Source organism: Lineus longissimus, chromosome 7 (assembly GCF_910592395.1).
Source record: "Lineus longissimus chromosome 7, tnLinLong1.2, whole genome shotgun sequence".
Classification (NCBI taxonomy): domain Eukaryota; kingdom Metazoa; phylum Nemertea; class Pilidiophora; order Heteronemertea; family Lineidae; genus Lineus; species Lineus longissimus.
The window spans coordinates 3,425,998-3,452,254 of NC_088314.1; the positions used below are offsets into that span (position 1 = coordinate 3,425,998).

Sequence of the window (26,257 nt, forward strand, 5' to 3'; positions counted from 1 at the left end):
GAACACGTCAGAAGGCCTGAGCCGACTTCGGACAATGCCTAGAGACACGGCGATCCTTTGTTCAAGGTGAAATGCATGACTGATCAGTGCCAAAACAAACTTCTTCTTCGAATTCGTCTTTGGAGACACATCTGTTGTCACAGTGTTGGTACAATACCTACATATTGTAATTGGGAAAGTTTAAGATCTGCATCATGCATTGACCTGTTTATAATCAAAATAAACTGTTTCCAGCATCAGCCCCTTGATTGAAGGCAAAGCACAAAGTCTCAATAAATGCATGATCAGGAGTAGACTCAACAACGTGTTCAACACATTTTTATTGTCGAGAACTTTCACTAGTTTCAGTAGAAATGCATGTACAAAATTCAACATTAATTCATTTTTTGTGAATAAATATTTCAGCATCTATATGAAGTAAACATCTTTTCATTTTCTGTGGTTTTTTTACAACTTTATATCATGGTGCTTCCCCTTTCACTCTTATTGTAAGCAACCTATTCAATAGTCCATTTCTGCATCCATGTCTCCCACATACTCGCATATTGAATCAAAGTCTAATTTCAACGCCTGGTCCCTATCGCTCAACAACTGCACAGTAGCCACACAGTCTAATTTGTCCTTGTTTATAATCTCTGCGAGCTGTCCGTAATATTTCCCGGTAACTATGACGATAAATGAAGGAATAGACTTGGGAATAACAGTCTCCAACATGGATTGTGAAAGTCCTTCTAGTAATTTTCCGTCATCTGTTTTACAAAGGCAAGTCTTGTCACCCATGACGTCATAAACCACAACCTGAAATTGGAAAACGGTGTAAATAAAGAACTTGGCAAGCTGAACCAGGTGAAATAGCAGCCAGAGATTTAACTTCACATGCAAAGCGCCACTACAGATCCCCGAGCCAGATTTCTGATCCCACTATGCAGCCTCTACCCTGTTCCTGATTTAAATTCTCATGGGACTTGGTCTTACATGGATGTGGTGGACGAAGTTGCACTATCACTGCAGTGACAATCGTTGACTCTTGCCACAAATATGTACAAAGACTAATCTTTGAGATCATTCTGATTGCAGTCAGTACCAAACCATGACGGTATATGGTACAGGCAAGGAATGAATGACTATCTCACCTTTTCCTTGTAGTATTTGCCTTTGTGATATTTCTTGTCCACAATTCTGACTCGACATTGTGGCCGTATCCACAGGCGAGCTGAACTTGACAATGATGCTGCCGATGATTTATCTCGTGATTTGCCACTGGAAGGAAGAAGAAATGATGATCGATGACTTAACACAAAACTTTTTGACATGTAGTGTCAACTCAAGTTCTGGAATATGGGACCAACTAGCTCTCACACACACAGGTATGAAAATGATACCTAAAATTGAACAAAACTCACCTGTCATCATGCTTCCGTTTCCGGTCACTCCTCTCGGAATCTCTCTCTGTATTCCTTTCCTTTTCATGCTCCCGAACTCTCTCCTCATCTCTATCTCTGGTCTTTCCACTATTCCTATCCCTATCCTTATCTCTACCCCTATCAGAGTCTCTATCTCTTCTACTGTCCCGATCTCTTTTGTCAGAATCCCTATTCCTATGTCTATCTGATTGTTTATCATCTCGATCACGTGACCGATTCCGAGAATGCTCTCTATCTCCGTTAGATTGATGAGTCCTTTCTCTCTCCTCGCGTTCCTTATATTTATCAACTTTAGCCTTGTTGATTATTTTCGAACTTTTGTCATATTCTTTCTTTGTCACTAAGCGCACTAAAAACTGTAACAAGTTGACCGTTTCACCTCCTATTGCCAATTTGACCATCACGCGGGAATTTTCTGTATCAGTGGCAATTATCTACAAAGAAATCGAAAGAAAAAAGATTGAAAATATAGAGTTTAGAAGAGTACAGGCTGCAAGCTCTTTCGTAAGACAACAACCTGATGGCCATTGTGGGCAGGATTGATGATTTGAAGCAAAGTTATCATGACATTATCAAGAGTATTCTCCAGGAATTGTACATCAAAAATGCCTTCTTCGAGATGAAATAATCTCAGCTTTAACAGACTGTTCTTACAAAACAACAAATCGCATCTTACCTGTCCATACATGTCCTTGTGATGGCCTGTCTGCACCTGGCAATAAGTCCCTTTCTTCATTTCCAACTCCTGCTCTTCCTCCGTCTTCTTAGACTTGTCATCCTTCTTGGCATTACTGCGGTCTGCTCCGAGACCAAGACCCTTTGGTCGCAGCCCAGGCTCGACTTGGTCAATTATCCTGCAAAGAAAAGAGCAGCCAAGATTGCTACAGACCTAATAACGAACTGTTTCTCAACATTGTGGAAACGCATTGTCCACTCTAAGCACAAGCCCACGTCCTGGCTAGGTCAATTCAAAACTCACTGAAAATACGTCAACATTTCAGATCTATTGGTTCTAACTGAAGGTAAAGCTAAGACTGGTGGGTCCCTTTTTCTGAAAAAGTGATATTCCATTCCAATTCATTGAATGAATGAAGTGACCTTTTTGTGTGTTTTTCAGATTACAAATTCATTCATAGACATACTTTTTATCTTTGCCAATTCCTTCTCCATCCTTCCAACCCATTCCTCTCAACATCGCAAAGCCAAAGGCTTCAACTGGAACTGCATCATAGTCAGTACCAGTAGCCTGAAATACATATCAATACGTCATCAGTTTGTTTATTATTATCTCTGCAAAGAATTGGAATGTGGATGGTAATCACACCATATAGCACATTACTTCAGAGAAGATCATTTCGATAATTTTTAAAGTAACTTGAGAGCTACCATTGGCAGTTGATCTACATTTAGCTTTCTGCCATTTTCCATTTCTGCTAGGTGGTGACAGCACATGCTGAGTTCTAAGGTCAGCCCAATACTGTCTACCTGGACATCTTTGTAGCCCCCCCCCCCCCCCCCCCCGATAACATAATCATTGAATTGAATTCTTGAAATGAGACACACCTTGGTTTACATATCTCTTAACTTACCGCTTCAGGTCGCAGGGAGACATCTAACTTTTCATCTGTTTCAAATCCCTCTGGTACCTTATTCTGCATGAGCAAGGGGATAGCAATGTCGGAATACCCAGGATCACCTCTTTCTTCCCAATCATCATTCCTTCGGCTCGCATCTAAAATTCGAATTAAAGTAACTTAACGACAAGCATGACTTGTAACAACTTAGGCACCTTTAGTTTATACTTTCTTGGGAAGGGTCCCCACACCATCCTTCATTTGCAAAATAGCACTTTCTGCACTCTCTGGGTCTGGCTGTGCCCCTTTCCCAAATTTCTGGATGCGCCAATCAGACAATACCTATTAGGGTTAGGCCATTATGCCAAAACACACCTGTAACAAGCTCTTTGATTGCCAAGCTGTCAATATCCTCTTTCTTCTCTCCGATCTTGATATCTTTTCCATCTACTTCTCCCTCAGCTTTTGTGGGTTCCGATTTACGCTTCTTGGCAAATCTATCTTCTCTGTCTCGCCATCTATTGGCCTCTATCATAGGTATAACAAGTGTCTTCTTCGCATCCTGATTATCATCCGAGCTGAAAGTGAAGCAGATGAACATATTTGTGGTACAATTCAATCAAAACCTGAATACAACTTTAATAAATTTGTCCCTTTCTTTCAAGGCCGGGGCCGCCACTGTGCACTACAGTACACCTCTAGCTGGATGGACATAAATTCAATTGCAGCGATAAATATCATCACACCACAGTCAGTCGGAGACGGAGTCCACACCAAAACAATACATACATTATAATAAAGATGACACAAACGAACATTCTGAACAAAAGCACAAGTGTGGTAAGCACCATCTTGATAAGGACCAATTATTCCAATGACGGTGAAAACCACATGGTTTCTTGCGTTCGCCGGCAGTTCCCGTTGTAGTGGAGAATGAAGCTTCAGAAAAGGACTTTTCCTACATAATGTACATTGCTTATTGAATGTTTAGTTCAATATATTACCGTAGGCAAAGTGTGGCGCTCATTTTGAGCAAAACTTGACTAATAGACAGACACAAATCCTTAATTTTCACACCTTTTTATTTCTTTCCCATCAAATGTGGCGACGAAATTGGTATCTTTGTCTACTGATTTCACCTCTTCTGCAATTGCACTCGTTTGAAGTTTCTTTGGAGCCGAGCTTTTGCCAAGTTTGAAGGCAAATTTGCTCGAAATCTCCTCTCCTGCCGCCATGATTACTCATTCAATAACGTACCTCCAACGCGAGAGATTCAGTTCCATGTTTCACCGCTCGACAACTTGGTGTCACTAGCGTAGGGTGTTGTATCCGTACAGGCGAAAAACCATTCGGTGACTAAAACGTGCTCATAAGGTAGAAGCGCGAAGCGCTTCGCACACGCACGCACACTCCCTCAAGTTTTCAAAAATAAGCCCTTAGATTTAAACAGAAAGGAAACAATTACCATTACCATGGTTAAACGACCCATGTGATGACTATTTTCGTAAGATGCAGAGTAAATCAAATGGATTTTGTGATGGGAGGCCCGCTCGCGAAAGTTCATGTGACGAGGTGCAAACGCCCCGTAAAATACCTGGGAACAAGGTGCTTAATGAAGATAAGGAAAGTAACCTTGTCCACCCGCTGCATCAAGCGCAGGTATGTCGGCGATCTACGTACATTCTACATGCAATGACGCTGCGGCATAAAGTATGCCAAATATGGGAAACAAAGTGGCGTCACCTGGTGTGAAAATAAATTTGATCTGATTGAGTCATTGTGGTTGATTGATGGGGGCAATAAACAGTTGCGTGCCGCTAGTCATTCACAATATCCCCTTGTTTTAGAGTGTTGATGGGATTAGTCTTACGAATGTTAACTCCTACACCGACTTTCCAAGTTGTCATGTGAAGATGATTCTTGGAAAATGGGACAATAAATAATTTTCAAAAGAAAATTATTTAAATTTTCTTTTCTTCTTTACTAGCCTGGTGGTGCTCCGACACTTCAACTGGTATTGTTTTAAATATTGTCATGCATTTAAACCAACAAACTGGTGCCCCAATGATGAGATGTTCAGCATGTGATACATTGAATGCGTTATCCCTTGTATGAATCCAAATCTATCATTTTTCTTTATTTCTTACCACCATCTGTTGCTTTGAGACTGGGCTAATATGCATCTACATTGTATATCCACATCTTGTAATAATAACTGTACTGAGAAAAAGCTGTCTTAAAAAGCTGTCTTACCTTGGGGTACAGACTGCCACATTTTATTGAATAACCAGACGAGTTTCACAGAATAATGTATCGACTAAAGAAACTACATGTAATTTGTCGGAGTATCCAATTGCTCTTGAAAACTGGTACGCGGAAAGATATGATTGTAATGTAATTTGAGGACCATTTTAAACTGGTCATCCTAAATGGCATCAACATACCATGATACAGAATTTGTCCTACCAAAACTACTAGTATAATAATGACAATAATATGATGTCCTCAACAGTCCTTCTAATATGATGTCAGTCTAATTTGTCTGGTGATAAATTACTGGCACATCTTCCGACACTTCGCCAAGGTCTTGAAGTTGTTGCCGTTCCCTCCACAACCACCATATATGAACTTCTTACACTTCCTCTCTGTCTTGCTGTAGAAGTACCTCTTGTGAGCAGCCCGGCACCTACCAGTGACCTTTTCAAGGTCACAGACCTCGGGAATTGGCTTTGCAGCGTCTTTCTCATCTACGATTGATAAAAAGAGGAAGACGAAGAAAAATGTGTGTGTTTAACCCACAATAAGTTACTGAATGTAATCGGGTGGAACGTTTGTGTTCGTACCCGTGTGGTACAAGAGCAGTAACGGTGCTGCTCTTGAAGTCGTGCAAATATTCCACAAAAGTACAATTTTGTGGGCTGTGATACCCCCCTCCACTTGTGCATCAGGTAGGCCTGATGAGCCAAACATGTGATGACCCCTATTGTGGCTGAAACACATAATAGCTGTCCTTAAAATGACAATGTTGCAGAGAGAGGGATTCCGTGGTGTTTGACAATAATTTCCATTTATCCCAAATCGGTCTTATTAAGACAAAGTCACAACCAGATGCCGAGGTAAGACCACTGTACTTTATGGATTCCAGGAGAAATGCTTAGATTTTTGGGGGTATCAGTCACTTACCTGTTTGCACGCCGGCGGGAACTTGACATGTGTGCCCACATCCGTTAGAGCAGCACATCGTGCCGTCAGGGCAACCACTTGATGGACACAGCTCCACACAAATACCAAAAGTCCCTGTTGGCACGGCTGGACACTTCAATTCCATATCTAGACAAACAGAGAAAGAGAGAGTCTTTTATCATTCCCGTTTAGGTAGGCTATAGGCCTAGACTAAAGGCTGAGCCTCAAAATTCACGTTACTGTCTCATTTCTGATTTTTAGATGAGGCAGTCTGTCATCCTGACCATGTCCTCGGCCTCGCTAGTCTATACATTCAAGACCAATCGTTCATTGGATGACGGCCTGAATACACGAAGTACATTGCAACAACCGTAAATCACACCCAACTTTGGCGTTGTCCCGAGATGGAATGCCACCCATTACATTCCTCATAACTTACCGGTACTTATTTTGCATCGCTTTTCGCATTTTGCTTTCGTCTTGAACCTATTCTTATTGCCCCTGCAGCCGCCATAGAAGAACTGTTCGCACCTGCCCTTCCTGGCATTGAAGTAGAACATCCTAATGGCAGCTTCACAGGGGCCGGGCCTCTTCGGCAAGCTGCATGGCGATTTCTTTTTCTTAGCAGCCTCAGCTGAAATAAGACGATGAGGACAGCGTAAGCCGAATTCATCCACCGACGCCGGACGATTGGCGTCTCTAAAGTCCGCGCACGTTCAAATTCTGTGGACACTGATGTAAAGAACGACGAATAAGCCGAACTCATCACCCTTACTCCGACGGGCAAGCATCGGCTGACGCCGATAGTCGCTTGTCGGATATGAATTCGGCTTAGCAGTAATTTAGTGTCCTCGGGCAAAACTGTCCTCCCGGCATTGTGGTTGAGATTTTGTCTTCAAACGACCTATTTACATGTAGGATGAATTGAATTACCGAAACTTCATGACATCTCCCTCCGTGCTACACTGAATGTGTCATTATAACCCCAGGGTGATTCTAAAGACCTTATTCGGACGTATTTGCTGGCTAGTCTCAACTAGAAAGGTAGCAGACAAACTATAGATGGTGCTCGAATAGTCCTTAAAGAGGGCATGGAGACAGTGTTGATTGAAATATGAGTGGAGGGGCGAGCGAGACAATGGAATTCGATAGTACTCATCCATGTTCGCAAATTTTTCGTCTTCTCGAAAAGTGGAACTCATATCAATATAACGGATTCTTACCTCCAGTCGCAATCACCAGAACTGCGGCAAAGACAGCCAGCAGCACAGACAGAGAGACGACGCGTAGACCTGCCATCTTTTCCCCTGGAAAGTTCTTGAATGATGCAGTACGTATTCACCCTGCCCTATTCGTGTCTCCTTGTACAATCTTGGTCAACTAATTCTTCAAGTATACCTGTTCCATACATACCCTGGTACGGATTGTTGGCACAAACCTAATGTTTACTATATACTGGAGCTTACTCGTGCTAGCGAATTTGGCGCAATCCTGGCAATGCACCAAACTTCATAATATTTTTAATACGATATGTCCACAGTTTAATGGAACGCCATGTTTGTCCCTTTTAGACTTTACTTGCAAGTTCAGCCATGGGTTACTCGCACAACGTCCCAAATTTTAAAGACATCACCAGAGGCAGCAGCAGTGTATGACCGTTAGCAAGATGGTCTTCAACGTGCGTTACACGCCGGACGCTGTGGGCCGGCCTTGTCTCAACCCACACTAAGAAAGTAAGACTTGGGTGACGAGTGGACTGCCCAAGGAGTTGACCTTGCGTATAATGAAAACTGAGAAGCACTATGACATGTCTTCTCAGTCCAACACGACAGAAATGTCCCCAGCCTGAGAACGACAAGATTGAGTAAAACCTGAGGTGCACGGAGGGAATGGGAGGGGCTCTGCGTTCTACCATCTTCTATAGGTGATTGGAGACAGTTCAAAGTACCAACCGCAATTCTTTGTTGATAAACGAAGACATATTCTAAAATAAATTATAGTTTTATTCAAGGTATAATATTATTTACATTTCAAAATATTTTCTGAAAGCACTAACGTTAGAAGATACTTGGCGTTCGTGATTTGACAGTGTCACTCTTACAGGGAAACTCGCATGATGACTAGGAACGAAACTATGGCGTTTGACTTGCCCCTTATAAAAATGAAAAAAAGAAAGATACATGTAGTTCAAGATGACTTTCCATCACATCCGTTTCTCATGGAAGCCTCCCCTATGCCAGATCGACAGCGCGTATACGGCGACAACGCCGTCTGAGTGTCTGTTGGTAAGACTTAAACTGGTCGCATAGATTGTCTTATTGAAAGTTACTGGTTGCGAACAGCAATCTTGCTAAACATCAGGCCGCAAGATTCGCAGAGAGGATCCAGGCAGCACTTGACGAATATGGTAAGAATCTTCTGGAAGAAGCCGATGTTGATGTTGAGTGTCTTGAGGCATGGGGCGAATTGCCAAATGTGCTCAAACGCCAAGCAAGCGAAGCTACATCCCCAGCAGAGTGCGAGGGGGAGGGCACAAATGGTGGTCAGGACGATGTAGCAGATCCTCTTGCCGCCCGTGAAGCATTTGTAGGAGTTTCGCCAGACGCAATCGATACTGTGTGCACCTTCTGGTTCGCCGAATACGTCTTCGAAGAGGACCTGAAAGATGAATAAGGACAGCCAATGAAGATTTCGCAGCCCAACGGATGTGAAAGCAATCATGAATGGCATCCGTAAAATCACTCCGGATGAGGAAAAGGAAATATAAAAGTGGTAAATAAAACCAGTAGGCCTACACATTCCTACCTTGACGTGATTGTTGATATCATTAGGATCCCTGTTAACCATATCTACTTCAGAGTCAGCCATTTTGGTAACTGGGGTGTGCTCTGACATTAGACTGGTCTAAGGCGCGTTAGAGATTCGAATGCGTCTTGTGCAGATATAAAATTGACATGCTATAGACTATTTACTGGTTGTCAAGTTGCGGCAAGGCAACTAATAAAACATGAGATAAAGACGATTTAATCCCCAAATCTCAAAAAGTCACTTCAACTCAAGACTTCAGTACAATTGGTACGGGTAACTATACCATTGCATTATCAGTTTTGACAAACGAAAAGTGAAATTGTATTTTGGGGACAATTTGCTTTGGTAACGTTGATATGGTGGTCATTGACAATCTAGGGACTGTTGATTATCTTGATCAAGATTTCGATATCGCGCGCCCTGGTTTAATCCGATTTACGCGAATGGCATGTTTCATGTTTGTATATTTGTATATCGTTGTCAAAGGTACAACTGAAAAATATCACTTGTCCTTATGCACTTTTTCTTTGATTGTGATTTCCTGTATTATCGTGCGAGCGCCATCGGCAAACTGGCAACAGCAACGCCATGAAAGTAAAAGTGCGCTGTCTTCAGCAAAGACTACGTTTCGTTTGATGACGTACAAAAGTCCATTCTGGTTGTAACTTTGTCCTCAAAGGACCAACCTGAATACTTGATGAATGAAAATAACGTTTTGCAATGTACACATCACAGAATATCTTTCCGTGCAATAGCATTGATAATGATGGTTTGTCATATCACTCAGCTAGACCTATTTTTGAAGGATCAGGAGGTAGTTTGGTTTCGTACGCAAAACTGAGGGATTATATCGGTAGGAATTATTACCCATTAATGTTTTGTTCTCGCGCCGACAACGAAAGAGACGACTATTACCAACTATAGATTAATCCATACTTGCTATCAAATAAGTTAAATCAGAGACTAGGTCCAGTTCTATAGGCTTCTGAGAAAATCGTGAACTTTTTCTGTATATACATGCAATTATCAATATGTTCCTTTCTGTGTCCTTGCCATGCAGGACGGCGTGAAAGAAGTGGTCCTTGAGCTGGGAATAGACGTCCCAGTCACAACTGGCTTTGTGTATTATGTTTCTGTCGACCTTTATCGAAAAATCCACTTTCATTTCGGTGGACTTGTTTTTATCAAACATTGAATTATTAGCTTACCTTGACATGGTCATTGATGTTATTTGGGTCCCTGTCGTCCATATCTAAGCCTTCTGCTGCGGACACCAGCTCAGCCTTGGACGCGTGGATAGATGACTTCTTCTCCTGCCGGTCAGTGCGCTCCATTTCAACTTCTTCCGCCATCATGCTGCTTCCACTTCAAATATCTTCCAATCTTACAAAGCAATGGCTCAGTAACTTAAGTTAGGCTACGTTGCTTTTAGTACAAATTTTGATCATATCATTTGTTTTATCATGTCACTAAACAACGTAACCAACATAAGATATCGCCTGAGATATTCAATTCTTTAGGTTGGACTTTCATTGAATTACATGTATTTCAACATGGTTTATTTACCAGATTAAGATAGGTGAAAGGGATTAGAGAATGACATTGACCTTCTTGACAGCTAGTGGCGACAGATCTTACCAGAGATACTCCGATGCTGTAAAACCAGGCTCCAACACGACGGTTGTTATAGTTCGGCTCCTGTCAAATCACAACCTGCTTGGTCCCTATCCGCCAGTTGTGACAGTTGTCTCCAGATCCAAAGATAAAGCAATATTACTGCATCATTCAGGTTCCAGTACGACAGACATGGTATATATCAGCAAGGAGGACACCCTATCCATAGATACGCAAATACTGAATACGAAACGAGGGCAATTGATAACGCCACCATTACGATAGTTAGTTGTGACAGTTGTCTCTAACGATAGACCAATACTAGCATTCATCATGATGCTCAAATACGACAGTTATGATGGGGACATGAACTGTGACATCTGTCAGACACCAATGGCACAGGTACAGTAATAGTGACAGCAGCCTGACGTTATGTCATTGTCTTCAAATATGACCAATATTGTATTTTTTAGTGAGACTCCAACGCGACGGCGGAACAATGGGGTAGACGTTCATTGGCGTTCCGTGGGCTTTCCGAAATCTCCGTAGTATTCGTGCATGTCTCGTATATTCATATTTGTCAAAATTACTAGCCATTAGCCTCATCTTCAGAAGACGCGATTGCTTTGTGGACAAATGTTCCACTATCAGGAAGTCAGAGACAGAATAATAATATCAATCATTTCTCAAAATATCGTATTTATTGGTGAATTAAATAATGTAGTGAGGTATATTTACAAGGTTTGACCCTTTCAGCACCATGAACGTATTTGTGTAGCTGCAACTTATAATAATGTGACCTTGTTGTAACCATGGTTACCATTTGGTACAAACGTTGAGATATGAGTTTTATTACTGAGGTATTTATGTTTTAAATTGTCTTCAACGAGCTTTTGCGCAGCTCGGAAATTGTCCTCGCTACTTGTATCGCTGCCGTCTGAATCTCTTCTTCCGTCATCCAGATCAACTGATGCTAACTGACCAGTTTCTTGGATGGCAACTTTCGATTTCTGCTGAGCTTCCTTTTTGCAATGTTCACTGATCAATTCCTCGATCGGAAATACACCGGAAAGTACCGACTGGTTTCCGACATTTTCCGAATCATCCTCGCCCTCCGACTCGGAAAGGTACACGTCATCACTGACCGTGCTGTGGAAGTGTCCACTGTTTTGATCAGAGCTGCTTTGGAAACTAAAGTTGGGGACGGGACGAGATGAGTTAGAATTTGAGCTTTTTACCGATTCTGAGGAAACATTAGCACTTGTTTGGTTTGCAGGCTTGTCTTGTTTATAAGTTTTGGACATATGCACAGTTAGGTCATCTAGGTCTTCGAGGTGTTTCCTTGACTTCACTTCAGAGGCCGCTAATTTCTCATTAGACAAACTCCGTGATCGTTTTCTCGACTCTATTTCAAGTTGTTTCAGTTTCAGTTTGTGAGCCTCGTTTTCCTTCTCCATGTCCCGGATGGCCTGTTTGATTGGATCTGCCGTCTGCTTGTCTTCTCTGACGCCATTGGTCACATTCAGTGCAACTCCTGCTCTCTTACCATTCACAGTAACTGCCGCTTTAACAGATACATTATCACATACAACCCCAGGGTTTTCACTGTCTTGTTCTTTCACCGTGTTCATTTTGATTTGGGCGGAAACTCTATCAACTGTACCGACACAGCTTCCTTTCAGAGTACCACTCGGATTGGTCATAGATATCTTGTGACCGTTCGGTAAGCTAATACCCCGCTTCACAGTCCGCACTGTCTTAGGATGAATTGGAGAGGACGCCAATGGCACATCCACCTCCTCGCCAGGAATATGAACATCAATCACAAAACTCTCATTGCTGGTAACAGTGTCATTGAAGTCTTTCGGATCCAGAGGTTTCCGCTGGCTTTCATTCTTGAAGACGTCTGCAATGTTCGTTTTGAGTCCTGAGGAGATGCGACCGGTCGGAAGACAATGTTTTAGCGGACGCGAGCGCAATGTCATTGGCGAAATCTCTTCCTCGGACATAAGCGCACTGATGACGAAACTATCGTCACTGAAAGTGTCCTCTATGAGTTTACAGTTTGTTTTCTTGTTGCGCATAGCCGGGTGGAACGCGGGAGACGCCCCGTCATCTGGTATCAGCACGTCCAACACAAAGCTATCGTCGCTATACGAAACGTCTGTCTGAATCACTTTATCACACTCAGGCTTCCGTGGACTGAAATCCCAAGAATCGTCGCGCGAACCAGAGTGCATTCGCTGCTTACACTGGTCACAGAACGACCGCGCCAGCATCTTATTTCGTTCCCTAAGTTTCTTACATTCGACCTGAGAATTATCGAACTGTAGCTCCAGTTCTTTTATCCTATCACTTAGCTTCACGATCATAACGTCCAATTTATCCTTGCAACTGAACTCGAACTCGCGAACCTTTTGTTCCAGTTCTTCCTTCTCTGTTTTCTCCTGTTTGTACAAATGTCTGTATTTCTTAGCAGCGTTGAAGAATTTGTTGGCTTCCTGTTTCACAACTGGGTCGACGCGAGGCATATGGTGCAGAGATACACCACTGTCGGACGACAGGCATTGACCGTGCTTGAGAGACCGCGAACTAGACTGTGGTGTCTCGAACTCGAAGTATTCCGACGACTCCCGCGTGTCTTCACCGTGTTCCGATTCGTCAATATTCACTGCCAGACTTTCATCGAAATGTTTTCGTGGCTGTTCGAACAGTTCCGGGAAGCTGTCGTCTGCTTTCGGTGAATTCAAATCGAGGCTGTCATGATCGGGCGAAACACACGAACGGGTCGACTGCATTGAATTCCTCCTCTCCAAAGCTTGGAGGGTGTATTTCTCTTGGAAAGCAAAGTCGACGTTTTCCTCGAAGACGGAGCTTGACTCAGTGTCGTAAGGGTCGGGCCGCTGTGCTTTGCAGTTGATCGAAGATGTTGGCGTCACGGAGAATGCGGGGGTAGTGTCTGAAAATCGCTGCTCGTAGGTCTCAAGTTCGAACAGGTCGAAGCCTCTGTGTGGTACGCTCCCTCCTCCTTTGTCGTTTCCGAGAGGCCATGTCTTCAGCTGGCGGAGTATATCACAGAAGGTTGGTCTGATCTGAGGAATCTGGTAGAGACATGCGTTCATCATCTGGTCCACAATATCTTTGACTGGATGGGGTAGGTCTTCTCTCCATTTGTAATTCACAATCTGGAGAAGAGAATGATGAAAATTGTTATATTTTGGTAATTAGGACATGGCAAATCGTCATCATCGTCGTCCTGTCCTCGTAAGTTGTCACTTCAATACGTTCACGAAGAACAATTACGAAATGTTCCTATCTTGGGGCTACTTAATGGATGACCATTAACTTTCTGAGTTCAAACTTTGTTGAGCAAACCGGCTCGAAGGGCAATCGTATTCTGTGCTTCAGTGCTTTGACCAGAACACCTGTGTCACATGAAATTCATCGTCTAACAAATGTGGGTAAAATGAAAAGGGGAAACGTACAAGTTAATTCGATTCGTTCATATACGTTTACGTGCAGGAAATTCTGTCAAATCAAATCCGCGATCAAATCCCATGACGACTGAAAGTGCACATACCTTTGACAGTTTGACTCCGCTGTGCAGATGTCGTCCCCCAGTAAAGAGCACCCACAGTAGTATACCGTATGCCCAGACGTCCGACATGCTGCTGGCTGTCTGTCCGTCAACGATTTCTGGTGGGTTGATCAAAACCTTGCTGGTGTAACAGGTTGGAATCTCTTGAAGGTCTTCCTCGAATCTGAAAAGTAATGATGCGCGGTTAGAGATTAAGGTTAAGAGCAGTCGGTTGAAGGCGTGGTGGATTCGGATGGGTTTTCCGGTGAAATGGAAAAGATTACTGAGAACGCAACTTCAGACTTTAGAACGTAGACAATTTTTGTCTTCTTTGATGGTGATCTCTTCATTTTAGCTATTTACCGTAGGAGTTCATAAAAGAGTCAGATTAATGAATAGAAATATGCGATCCTTACCTTGCTAAATGGAATCCTCCGAGCTTTACGGTCATTGACGCCCGGTCTAACCAACAGTTGTCGACCATCTGGAACACGAAGGGAGAACATAAATCAGATGCCAAGGATATCGGATAACCGTGGAATAAGTGCAGCATTAAGTTCCGTCAACGGTTAAAGTTCCTCTGGATGAAGAAGAGTGTACTGAGGAGCTTTCTTACGACATCTTGGCACTGGGATTTCATTCCATCCCCAGAATTCCTCCGTTCTGCTTTTCTACACAATAGTAGATTCAAAATCGAAGAGACGGCTGCGAATCTGGTAGTGACGCCGGGTGGGAGGGGGGATTCGCCGCAAGTTCGCTCGAAGTCGAAAGCATCTTGTTGGCCAATCTTTGAGTGGATTTTTTAAGATTGGACGTCGAAGTTGATAACTGGCGACCTTTACAGCATTTGTCTCGCTATCTTTCAAAGGTACTGATCATATTGTTTAAAGTATCTCACTTACCAGTTCATTATGGACAATGCCTCTCTTTTCCAAATGAGCCATGGCGGTGCAGATTTGCTTTGCGATGTTGAGGAGTTCGTAAGGCCGCTGAAGCAATATGTCAGTCGGAGTGCTCTGGAGATAACTCATCAGGTTTTCTGAATGTCAAATAGTTGAGATTGAGAATATGACAATTTACTGTGGACTCCTAGGTCTCTTTGGGTCAAGATGTTCTTCCACAAGTCTATCGTGATTCGGGTTGAAAAGTAGAGAAAAGATGTGATGAGCTGAATCGTTTACAGACCAGAGCTATGGTACAGCGATCGACATCGTCATCAATCCAGCAACATATGTTCTTCCCTTGCTTCATTGACCATACCATGCTTTCCATGGAACCAAAGTTTGTGGTTGCGTTGAGTTTGGTCCTCACATTGGGTTCTCGCCAGCAACCCATCAGAAATAGTAATCAGTATCCTGTTACATCTTCGTTACTTACCACTGCCACCGGTCTGCAGCATTACTGTGTACCGCCTTGAACTGTCACCAACTCCGAGGAGCTGGACGATGTTCTCATGCTGGAGGCACCTGGAATATACAGAAAGAAGCAAGTAAGATTCAGAACATTCTTCGACTTTCGTGGTAGGTGTGTAGGAATTGCTGTGACTGTGGCCCGCATGGCAGACCCGTTGGAAACACGAGGTTGCTAGTCGAGTACAGTTTGAGGACAACATCAAGACCAATTTACCACTCGACACTACGGCGTTAGAAAGAACCAGTCTAGTTCCAAAAACAAGCACTTGTTGAACATCGAGGATGCTCTTGGTTCGGTAGAAAAAAAGACAAGACAACGATTGATCAAATTTAAGAAGATTGAACAATAAGAAAAGGCCTCTTACATGAGCAACTTTGCCTGCCTCCTCAGCCAGAATTCATCCTCTTTCGTTGCATTCTTCTTTAGATACATCAGAGTCACATTCTGATCATCTGTGTTCTTGCCCATCCGGATGTGCCAAGGGAAGGGACTTGCGACGTCACGATGGGCTGTCATATCGACTTTGGTCAGGTCCATTTTCCAGTGTTCTGAAAAGTTTACGGGAGAGGATGTTTTGTGGACTCATGTTATTAAGGGCAGAGAACGGAAAGGACGTGTCAAGTTTAAAGAGATCATAGAGATGCCAACAAGATGGCCGAGTATCGGTTGGAAAGTGAATTGATGGAAGTTAGAGACACCTCGCACCAGCAACATGTCAGGATGGCCGAGCGGTCTAAGGCGCCAGACTCAAGGCATAGAAGCTTTACTCTAGAACGAGTGTAGAGTATTCTGGTCCACGAATGTGGGCGTGGGTTCGAATCCCACTTCTGACAATATTTTTTCCCGTTTTTTCAACTTCGTTTTCGTTTTTAAAGCTTACCTTCTAAATTGCGATGAGAAGGGAACTTGTCAAGTTTCATACCATTCACTGAAAGAATATGTAATGATAATCCATAAAAATTACATAACCAATGCTTCAAAAACTTTTTGTCACAACCATATGGCAAAGATGTCGCGGCTTCCCGATCTTTCCATCTCTCCTTATTTCAAACTGACCTTCGCAAGACATGTTAACGTGGCCTTGGGTAGTTACTTGATCAACCATATTATCCTGCACCAAATCTCCCAAGAGCCCACAGGCCTTTACGAGGAATACAAAACACAAAGTTTCTTAACTTTTTCAGCATTCCTTTACACCATTATCCACACCCATGCTTCTTCACCTTGTGACCCTTTCAATTTATCTATTCACTCACATAATACCCGGCAACACCCCCAAGTCGTTCACGCCAGTCTGATATATCATTAGAATTCAATGGCTTAGAAGGAACGCGAATTCAATGGTGTAAATTATAGATTTCCCAGCACAAGCCTCGGGGTGAAAGACAAATGTAATAGGTCGAGGGATTGAGTGAATTAGCAACGATATTCTGGTAATTTCATATCTTATCCGACTTCGTATTGATATTTGAGGTATTGGATTGAACGCCAAATTCCTGACATTTCCTTGCCCTTTGTAAGTGTCCATACGTCAAAACCCCTTCTCTGCAGCTAGGCCTACAAGGTCATGACAATCGCACCGAGGGTTTGAGAAGAATTCCTGTTGTGAACATGAATCCTACTGAACTTCACACGTGCTTTCATATTGATTACCCAAATACCACTTAACACCAATCCGGTAAAAGATTTCTGATGATGAATTAGGTTTACCTTCATTTCGCTTGCTATAGTCCAGGAGTTCTTGAACTGTGCTGAACCGTCTTCGGTTATTGATGTAGTAGCGACCACTCTCGCTCTGGTGTATCCATGTATGATGAACGTTACGTTCGGTCCTGAAAGAAAAAGAAAAAGAGTTAGTCAAACCCTCAGATTGGTTTTGATGGTTGTATAAATGCAATGATGTTACTCTACTCTACGTATTGGGCAGGTATTGTGGCAACGCAGGGTGGACAATGATGTAGCTAAGCTGGTTAGCCTTTTACATATACAGTGTAGTCTTCTACAATGTTACCAAACCTCTTGCCTACTTCTTACGTCTTCACCCTGGATCGTCATCTTGGCCATGATTTCACTGTCTCAGTAACTATCTAAAAAGAAGCTGGTCCTCAGAGCAGGAAATCAGATAAAATGTCTACAACTTACATGAACGAAATCAAATGTTTCTTCTTGTGGGTCCTCACTAAGAAGCTTCCAGGTCCCTGTCGCCTGAGTAGTGAGATAGCTGTGGCTTGCGACAGTTCTGGGTAGAACCAAGGCTCCTGACGCAGCTCTGTCATACGCAGTAATCTCCTTGATATAACACCATAACGCTCAGGACTGAAACAGATATTGAAAGTCATTGGTTAGTTGGGGACTTGGAGAGGCTTGGTAGATCTATAGAGTTCGCCGATTTTTGTCATCACCACGGCTTGATTTCAGTGGTCTGCTAGTATAATGTTGGCGAAACTTTCCGTCAATTGCCGGCGTGGTGCAATGCGGATGGGTTGGCTAACGAGGAGGCAGGTTTGCTGGCCTGTTCACATCAGCATAACCGCAACAGCTACATTTCACGATATTCCGCATTGAAGACTATGTGGATTCCAGTGACTTGATCAGATAGAAATGACAAAAAAGATTAGGAAACTCGATGTCAGCGAACCACTCGGTCAGAAATGCCAAAGAACATAAATTGGGTACCCCTGAAGAGCAATATTTTGCACTTTGTAATGTCATGTATATCCTCATAGGCTTCAGAATTGATGAAGACCAACTGGGGAACCATCATAAACGGCCCATCCGATCGAACGAATGCAACTGCATGATACGATTTCAAATTTACCATGCTATTCCTGGTTCAGACTGATATAAACTTCCTATTTATCGTGCGCTCTGAAAATATCCACCCGTCCGTTTATGCCTAGTAACAACATATCTATAATTTCTCGAACCTTTTCGTTCACAAGCACCTGCTAAATAAAGCCTGTTTATTCCTATAAGGCTTTTCCTATTATTTTCCATTATTATAAGAAGTTTTATGGTACAAAGCAAAATGTGTTATTATATACACCACTCACGATTCGTATTGTTGTTTTGATATTAAGTAAAACTAAATCACCCTAATCATTGCCTTTATTGAAGAAAATCGCATGCCGACACCACAAGCTCTCACGAACCCTGCGGGATTAGTCGGAATAAGGAGACCATGTGCAAAGGCTTTGTTAATTGAGTAGGCCTATGACCTTCAGTCACCAATTCGAGTACAAATGTCGTGGTCTTTCCGTCAGTGTTTTTTGTGTGATAAGTCTAATCACCATAATCTCAATAATAAAATTGAAAAATTGAAGCCAATGAAATGAGCAGTTCTAAGGCGAGAGTTCGTCATTTTCTCATGGCCGAAAAGAAATCACGCTGCGCAACATATGCAATCCTTTGAATCAATTCCAGGAACAAAATTGTCTGCAAGGACCTTCTACGTACATCTACTTATCTAGCTCCTCTCATTCGCCTTTCTCAATCATGAGTTTGAGTGATTTAAAAAAGGTCAAAGAGACTGATAACTTTGAAACATTGAAAAACAATGAACATTTTACTTACTTTGTTGCGGAGACTGCCGTCCAGTTGTCCGGATCTGATGTGTTTGTCACAAGCAACTGCTCACACTGTAAAAAGAAGAAAAAGAACTTCATCAGAAAATATATCATGTTAACAATACTCTTACTGATCTGAAACAGCCCCCGGACGAAAATGCAAACATTCCAGTCAAGTGGAGATAGTTGTAAACTCAGGTCCAGGTTCTTAACAACCACCGTGACCATGGCCATGGCACGGACTTGACCCAGAAGGGCCAAAAAAGTGTTCAATTTGGTGTATAAGTGTTCGGGACTTGGTTCTGAAATGGTACTTAGATTAATGTAACCACTTCTGCCTTCCCGTTTGGAATTCCAGGCCTTGACGAGATGATGACTTTGAAAGACGAATGTATACCGTTCTCGAATGGTATGATACAAATTGGCCCAATATACATGTACATGAGTAGGTATCGACAAAAATGGCCTACCATACGGTACTAGGCCGGCAGAATCACAACCATCTTTGGCAACCGCTTTATCTGTAATAGAATTGCTTGCTTACCGGAAAGAAAATGACGTGCTTCACTGTCGTCTGCTGATTAAAGTCTATGGTTGTGGCGCTGAACCCGTGGAAGAAGTTGGTTCCATTGTAGCACATCTAAAAATATAAAAGGATGATGGTAATTAGAATGAAATAAGGTCCTTGTATGCCTGCATGGCGGGCGGGCTAGCTGGTGATACGTTCGATAGCTTCTTGGCTGCGATGGATTTGAAGTTAATCAAACCTTTTAGAAAGTAATTACCAATTCTTGTAGAACATAGCTCAAGGCCATTGATCGCTTTTTCATCGGAAGGTAACAAACTCCACTCAAGTTTTATCCAAAATGTACATGTATGTATCAATCACTATTTCGACTTAATCATGCTCAATATGACTTCTCCTGTTGTTATAGCAAATTTTGCCATGAAGCTGCTAAATCCCACAATTGATATGAGTTGATCAATACCTATTTGAGTCGACTGACTTTTCTGGTTGTCATAGAAATGTGAAAAACACGCCTTGAACTCAACATTATTGTATTTCATCGAATTTCTAATAGATGGTTAGCAAGGGTGTCACGTGAACATATCTCGTGTACGGTTCGACGTACTTTGTTATCGTTTCGCTTTTTTTCGCAAGAAAATGACCAACAACATTCGAGAGCTTCTCCTACCAAAAGCAGCAGTCTTGTGCAGCCATTTTCTTCTAAATGACCATCGATTGCAATGTTGCACAGCAGATCAATAAAAACCATCTTAAATGATAACACACTTCTAAGGAGGCCACCCTCACAAGCTATGTACATACATGAATTTAGATCGATATCAAATACGTAAACACATGGTTTACATCATTATGAAAGAAGGGATGACATTGCTTTATTCAAACACGTTAAGGTCGGCGATTGTCGACTGACACGTACAGACATTAAGGAGAAGCACAACGAAGCGGAAACAAATGACGATTCGTGTAATGCTGATGGAATCACTTACAAGCAGAAGACATTGATGTTCGACAGACATCCTCGGCAAATCAACACACAGAACGTTTATTGACAGTTTCAGTTTCCTCCTAGCAAAATTCCACAGCTATGCCGCATTGCTTTTCGGACCAAAATACGCACTCTTCGGCCATGGCAAAGAAGACCTATGCCACGGCAGCTGAGTGGTACTCATTTACTCTTCGTATCAACCAGCGCAATTTGATTTAGGTCGAGTGGTACTTCTCACATCTTAGAGGGGACCCCACTCACACAATGATAATGTTCTTCATACATGTGTTATACTTTGATTTTTGCCGTTGTCTCACGCCTAGAAGTAAGATTCATGTTGGCGTTAATTTGGAAAGCACATCTTCTTCCAGATGAGTTTGAAAAGCTAATGCTCAAAAGCCTTTAGAGGGTCACTATGACAACACAAACAGAATCTCAGGCAGAATTGACGGAGACAGATCCAACAAGATGGCTTTGCCGCTGCTACCGAGAACGGCCATCTTTCCCCCGGAACCTGGTGACCTGCCCCGTTAAATTATTGCTGAGAAATTATAAATGTGCTGAATATTGTACAACTGCTGGGAAGGTTAATTGATGAATACCAAATCAAAAATTGAACACCACACAATAGATTTCATACCAGTCTCAGCAAATGTTTGGGATTATTGCATCAATATTTTAATACCTGCATTCCAATGTTCCGACATGATCAATGAGCCAAAGTAATCTATAAAACTAACTGTGCAAGAATTATCCTGCAAGTAACTTCTGGTCAGCATTGGTTGGCCCAAGGCCGAGACCCAGCGATCAAGGAAAGAATACCCCAAATGCAGCCCGTTCATCGTTGAAGACACATTATACGGAACGGATAAATTCGCCCAAACCATGCGAAGATTCAGCTTAAGTCTCCAAACGGTGAACATGATTAACCGTTGAGAACCTCTCATCTCCACAAAAATGCTTCAACCAGTACAGCGACCATTTTCGAATTCTTTTTTATTCTATAGTGTTTCAATTTCCTCGACACTCCAGATTATTGAAGCCCCAGCAACTGCTGATCACTCAGTCGTTTATGTGCGAAACCGGCATCTGGTATCGCGCCGACCAGAAGAGAACAACAAACTTCATTGTTTATCTTATTGACTGCGAGGACAAAACAATTTGATAGTTTGGATTGTTTAACCAATGGTTATTTGAAAGTCATAATAGAATTCGTAACGGTCGTTTGCCTAGTTGATATTATACGCGTGTGATGTGAACAGGCGTCACAGACGATACAAACGAACAACAAATTGGGCAGGCGTCAGTGATGTCAAGGAAGAGCACTTTTGAAAGCTTTGGATAACAAAATGAACATCGGCTTGATCGTGTAAAACATTTACTTAACTGCAATTTCTCGTTGCTTACAACTAATCCATCGATTAGCTGTGGCCGTGATAGTGATATATGAAATTAAACACGGGGAAAAACGTAATCATGCAGAGCAAACTGGTGCCCTGATTGATAGGTTGCTTGTCTTCTCAGGCCTGACTGATCAAAATCGAAATTTTCAAGCTAGGTTGTTACTCACCGAATGCACACCAAGATTATTTTCCTTTCCTTGCTTCATGTTGACGCCGACATCTAAAAAGACAAAAAACATAAAATTGCATTAGAGACCAGATTTTGATATTGTGACACCTAAAATTTGGCAATGCAGCATTTTAGACTCCCGGCAACAGAACATCATAAGTTACCTGTGAAGAGGGAAATTGAATGAAACATGATCCTTTGGGTTTCTATCCACTGCCCAAGTCCACCATCAACCTCCTAATCCGTAGTCCATGACCGAAATAATGCCCGGCCCTTATTCGGTAAGAATTCCTTGCCAATAATCCTCGTCAACTCGATATTACAAATCAGTTGACATAAGACAAACCAATATTGTAATAGCTACCAATTGTATTGGGCCAGATTGCATCCAAATCATTCGATTTCGTTCATATTTTCTATCGAACTTATGGGCATGTTTCCCCGATGAAAATAGATTTATGTCAATACTTAGTTACCTGAAAAATCGATTTGCCGGACCCTATTCACTGAGGTGCAGACCGTAATTTTGCGGAGACCTAACCCAGTACCTTCCTTCGCATTTTTGATTCAACATAGTCGTACATATCATACTAAAAGGCTGCAGTTGAAGCCTTAACCTATAGCTATATAGTGTGATACCACGTTATATCAAGATTGTCAAGTACTGAGCAAATAATCGCCAAGTGTGTTCAGTTCATTGTAATCAATCAAAGTCTCATTAACAACAGCAGAATGTGCTTCAAAGATAGCTCAAATATATAATATTTGTTTAAAAAATAATGCGCATGTTCATTAGCAACCTGAGGAATGAGTACATAAAAACATAATTTGTCCAAAAAAAGGTGACAAGCAAAAAACTTTGTCAGAAGTGGGATTCGAACCCACGCCCACATTCGTGGACCAGAATACTCTATACTCGTTCTAGAGCAAAGCTGTTAGACCTTGAGTCTGGCGCCTTAGACCGCTCGGCCATCCTGACATGGGGAAACCACATTGATTTTTTAGAACAGGTGCGTACGCAAGACTAGTGTATAGTCCTACCGCTAGGATTTAGATATTTGATAGGCCTGGTGTATACTAGCACAACAAGCAAAATAAAGGTATATATGGCTTGTTATTATTCAGCAAAGTGAAGTATGCTTAAAATATTTTAACTGAAATACCTTTTTTTTTAAATAAAAATAAAGTAAGAACTTTAAAGTAAAACGTTTGTCAGAAGTGGGATTCGAACCCACGCCCACATTCGTGGACCAGAATACTCTATACTCGTTCTAGAGCAAAGCTGTTACACCTTGAGTCTGGCGCCTTAGACCGCTCGGCCATCCTGACATGGGGAAAACCACATCGATTATTTCGAATAGTTCAGCTACGGGTGCGTACGCTAGACTAGTGTATCGTCCTATCGCTAGGATTTAGATATTTGATAGGCCTGGTGTATACTAGCACAACAAGCAAAATAAAGTCATATAGCTTGTTGTTATTCCAGCAAAGTGAAGTATGCTTAAAACATTTTAACTGAAATACCTTTTTTTTTTAAATAAAAATAAAGTAAAACTTTAAAACTTTGTCAGAAGTGGGATTCGAACCCACGCCCACATTCGTGGACCAGAATACTCTATACTCGTTCTAGAGCAAAGCTGTTAGACCTTGAGTCTGGCGCCTTAGACCGCTCGGCCATCCTGACATGGGAATACCCTGTGTATTATTTCGATCGGATCACATCTGACAGATCGACACATGGAGTTTGCAATTGACCCACATTTCTTTTATAATTAATTCATTGATCATTAATCATTATGACAGGCATACGTACGTTTTGTACAGGGTGAATCAAAATTACGGTACAGATGTCAGAATTGAGTTATACGCGCAGATCTACGTTTCATATAGTATCTCACTGAATATAGTGAGGATGAGTGGTTAATAAGCGTCTATCATCTGCCCTATCACCACATGATCGCTCAACGCGGCGTATATCGCCCGTAGCCTTTGTAATTTCACGCACTATTGCCCACGGATAACTAATGCCTTGTGCGATATACGCCGCTTGAAATGCTTATGTGGAGTTTGCGTTTAGCCAAATACACCAGAAATAAATGCATTTACCATCACAGACAGCCTCTATTCACTTCACTACAGCATCGTTACCGTATTTTGAAATACCGAACAAGAAAGGCCCCGCATGACGTACGCGTGTAGTGATAACATCTTATGTATTCCTTCAAGAATCTGAACATGGTCCTGTCTTCTTGAAAGACGCCGCTTGAATGCTTATGGAAAGTTAGGTGTCATCATGGAGAGGTCATCGTGTCTCTTCAATGGGAAGATGATATGGTTCAACTCACTCATATTTTCCGCACCAAGAATCTCCGAACATTAACGAACTTGCAAAACCAATTAAGTGACACTGGTTCCATTGAGGTGGGTGAATTAACCTGGATATTTGGTAAATGTCCATAACGTGCGATGTACTAACGATTGTTGATACTATGTAAGGAATGTCAATCGTTTATGATAAGCAATAATGTGTGTGACAACGAAAACCGAAGCGTACGCAAATACGTGATACCGAATATCAATGGCTGGACGATTGAGGTATCACAGCCGGCAAATGGGGAACGCTCACATGATTATTAATTCAGCAAGAATACATACGCCTACATCGGCTTCTTCTCATTGGCAATGTACACCACCAACGATGCCCCACAAACACTGTAAGCTTATAAAAAAAGCACAATTCGAAGGACACCAAATTATTCAAAAATTCTTCAAAAACACCGAAATAGATTGAACTGAAATAAAACTTACCCCTAAATACGTAGAGTGGCTTGTCATCAAACATGTCATAACCAGTCCGAAGAAACGACCAAATTGTTTTTGATATGACGCGTTAATCCAGAAGTCAATACTCGTTCAAAGTTCTTGATGAAATAGTTGTTATTCCCTTTGCAAAGTGATAATAATTTTCCTCCACGGTGTCTCCTTCTGAACGTCTGACGGGCTATATATTGCGTTGTCGGGTTTTGATGGTTCCGTCCCGATGCCCAGTGCTGTTCTGACGGTCCCCTACTGGGACAGCTGCCCAATGGCTGTTTAAGAAGCCTTCACGCTGCTTGCGCTTGTGGCTTGACACTTCCAACCGGGAAAATTGGTGAATGTTTTGACAGTAGAAATCACACGTGTGGCGGTCGGTAGGCCTGTGTTGTTTTACTCCAGCAGGCTTTCTGAAAGTTGCTCTGCGTGCTCATGTTAGATGCAAAAATTTACAAAAAATGTAAATGTCTGCAGTAGTTTCTGCAGTTGTCGGTAACTAGTACGACCTGTATGACAACCCGGATTGGCAATGACCTTCAGTGATGTCAGTTCCATCCACAGTTATGATATTTATTGGTATTTCAAGAGTTGTTACAAACAAGAATCGGGCAATATAATCAGCATTTTGGGGATGTCAGTACCCCTTTAAGGGTGCTTTGTCAGTCAAGATACAGCTGCGATTATTGATCAGTCATCAGCTTGTTTGTGTTCAGAGCCGAGATGAAAATAGTCAAATCAAATGTATGTTGAGGGAAGTCAAACTGTCCAGCTCTCATGTCTATTTTGTTTAGAGCTCCCATTAATTTGTTAAGACATGACAAAAGCCACTACAACTTGTTTCTCAAATAAAACAACTGAATCCTCATTTTATTTTGACCCATGGGGAAATCGTAACTGATTTTAAATATTTGACGTTACTTTGTTATTCCCTAAGGACCATCACGGATGTGTCAGGGCCCGTGACACCATTCTTCCTGGACCGTTCCTCCCGCCCTGAGTGTTGAGGGCGCTCTTGGGTGTTTCCTGGATCATGAATACCCCACGTATGGCAGGCCTTGTGCCTGACCGTTGCCTGCTGAGCCAGGACAGGTCGGAAATGGGCCGGTTTGTGATTGAGGGAGGAAAACGATGTGTTTGCATGTCAGGAAATACATGACACGCACCATGCGGGGTTATATTGTGTTGTTCATAGGAAGAT

General features: G+C 42.2%; 4 protein-coding genes and 4 non-coding genes across 10 annotated transcripts; 1 reads left to right on the forward strand and 7 right to left on the reverse strand.

Moving 5' to 3' along the window:
- Positions 1-303: 303 nt before the first annotated feature.
- LOC135490621 (G-patch domain and KOW motifs-containing protein-like) lies at positions 304-4,234 on the reverse strand. Its single transcript, XM_064775893.1, has 8 exons — positions 4,076-4,234; positions 3,374-3,576; positions 3,014-3,156; positions 2,567-2,670; positions 2,101-2,278; positions 1,404-1,858; positions 1,134-1,260; positions 304-798 (listed from the first exon to the last, which is right to left on the reverse strand). The coding sequence occupies exons 1-8, from the start codon at positions 4,231-4,233 to the stop codon at positions 502-504; spliced, it is 1,665 nt and encodes a 554-aa protein (XP_064631963.1). The 5' UTR covers position 4,234; the 3' UTR covers positions 304-501.
- A 1,024-nt stretch (positions 4,235-5,258) lies between these two features.
- On the reverse strand, positions 5,259-7,587 carry LOC135490626 (BPTI/Kunitz domain-containing protein-like). The gene is made up of 4 exons (XM_064775901.1): positions 7,405-7,587; positions 6,621-6,815; positions 6,182-6,328; positions 5,259-5,745 (listed from the first exon to the last, which is right to left on the reverse strand). Exons 1-4 carry the CDS (start codon positions 7,478-7,480, stop codon positions 5,552-5,554), a joined length of 612 nt encoding a protein of 203 aa, XP_064631971.1. The 5' UTR covers positions 7,481-7,587; the 3' UTR covers positions 5,259-5,551.
- A 607-nt stretch (positions 7,588-8,194) lies between these two features.
- On the reverse strand, positions 8,195-10,401 carry LOC135490627 (caveolin-3-like). Of its 2 annotated transcripts, none has more exons than XM_064775902.1 (2): positions 10,198-10,401; positions 8,195-8,839 (listed from the first exon to the last, which is right to left on the reverse strand). In XM_064775902.1, exons 1-2 carry the CDS (start codon positions 10,342-10,344, stop codon positions 8,507-8,509), a joined length of 480 nt encoding a protein of 159 aa, XP_064631972.1. In that variant the 5' UTR covers positions 10,345-10,401; the 3' UTR covers positions 8,195-8,506. The 2 variants fall into 2 exon arrangements, 1 of the variants encoding a protein (XP_064631972.1); XR_010447745.1 differs by lacking the exon at positions 10,198-10,401 and adding an exon at positions 8,987-9,089 and having other exon boundaries at positions 8,755-8,839.
- A 920-nt stretch (positions 10,402-11,321) lies between these two features.
- Positions 11,322-25,354, reverse strand: LOC135490620 (uncharacterized). 2 transcript variants are annotated; one of them, XM_064775891.1, is made up of 13 exons: positions 25,054-25,354; positions 22,244-22,296; positions 19,704-19,799; positions 19,167-19,231; positions 17,736-17,909; positions 17,304-17,425; positions 16,474-16,521; positions 15,958-16,141; positions 15,558-15,646; positions 15,083-15,219; positions 14,597-14,664; positions 14,184-14,364; positions 11,322-13,788 (listed from the first exon to the last, which is right to left on the reverse strand). In XM_064775891.1, exons 1-13 carry the CDS (start codon positions 25,085-25,087, stop codon positions 11,389-11,391), a joined length of 3,651 nt encoding a protein of 1,216 aa, XP_064631961.1. In that variant the 5' UTR covers positions 25,088-25,354; the 3' UTR covers positions 11,322-11,388. The 2 variants fall into 2 exon arrangements, with proteins under 2 accessions (XP_064631961.1, XP_064631962.1); XM_064775892.1 differs by lacking the exon at positions 25,054-25,354 and adding an exon at positions 24,352-24,494.
- Positions 16,308-16,426, forward strand: Trnal-caa (transfer RNA leucine (anticodon CAA)). Its single transcript has 2 exons — positions 16,308-16,345; positions 16,381-16,426. It is a non-coding gene; the product is annotated as a tRNA-Leu (tRNA).
- Trnal-caa (transfer RNA leucine (anticodon CAA)) lies at positions 23,106-23,224 on the reverse strand. Its single transcript has 2 exons — positions 23,187-23,224; positions 23,106-23,151 (listed from the first exon to the last, which is right to left on the reverse strand). It is a non-coding gene; the product is annotated as a tRNA-Leu (tRNA).
- On the reverse strand, positions 23,456-23,574 carry Trnal-caa (transfer RNA leucine (anticodon CAA)). The gene is made up of 2 exons: positions 23,537-23,574; positions 23,456-23,501 (listed from the first exon to the last, which is right to left on the reverse strand). It is a non-coding gene; the product is annotated as a tRNA-Leu (tRNA).
- Positions 23,811-23,929, reverse strand: Trnal-caa (transfer RNA leucine (anticodon CAA)). Its single transcript has 2 exons — positions 23,892-23,929; positions 23,811-23,856 (listed from the first exon to the last, which is right to left on the reverse strand). It is a non-coding gene; the product is annotated as a tRNA-Leu (tRNA).
- Positions 25,355-26,257: the final 903 nt, after the last annotated feature.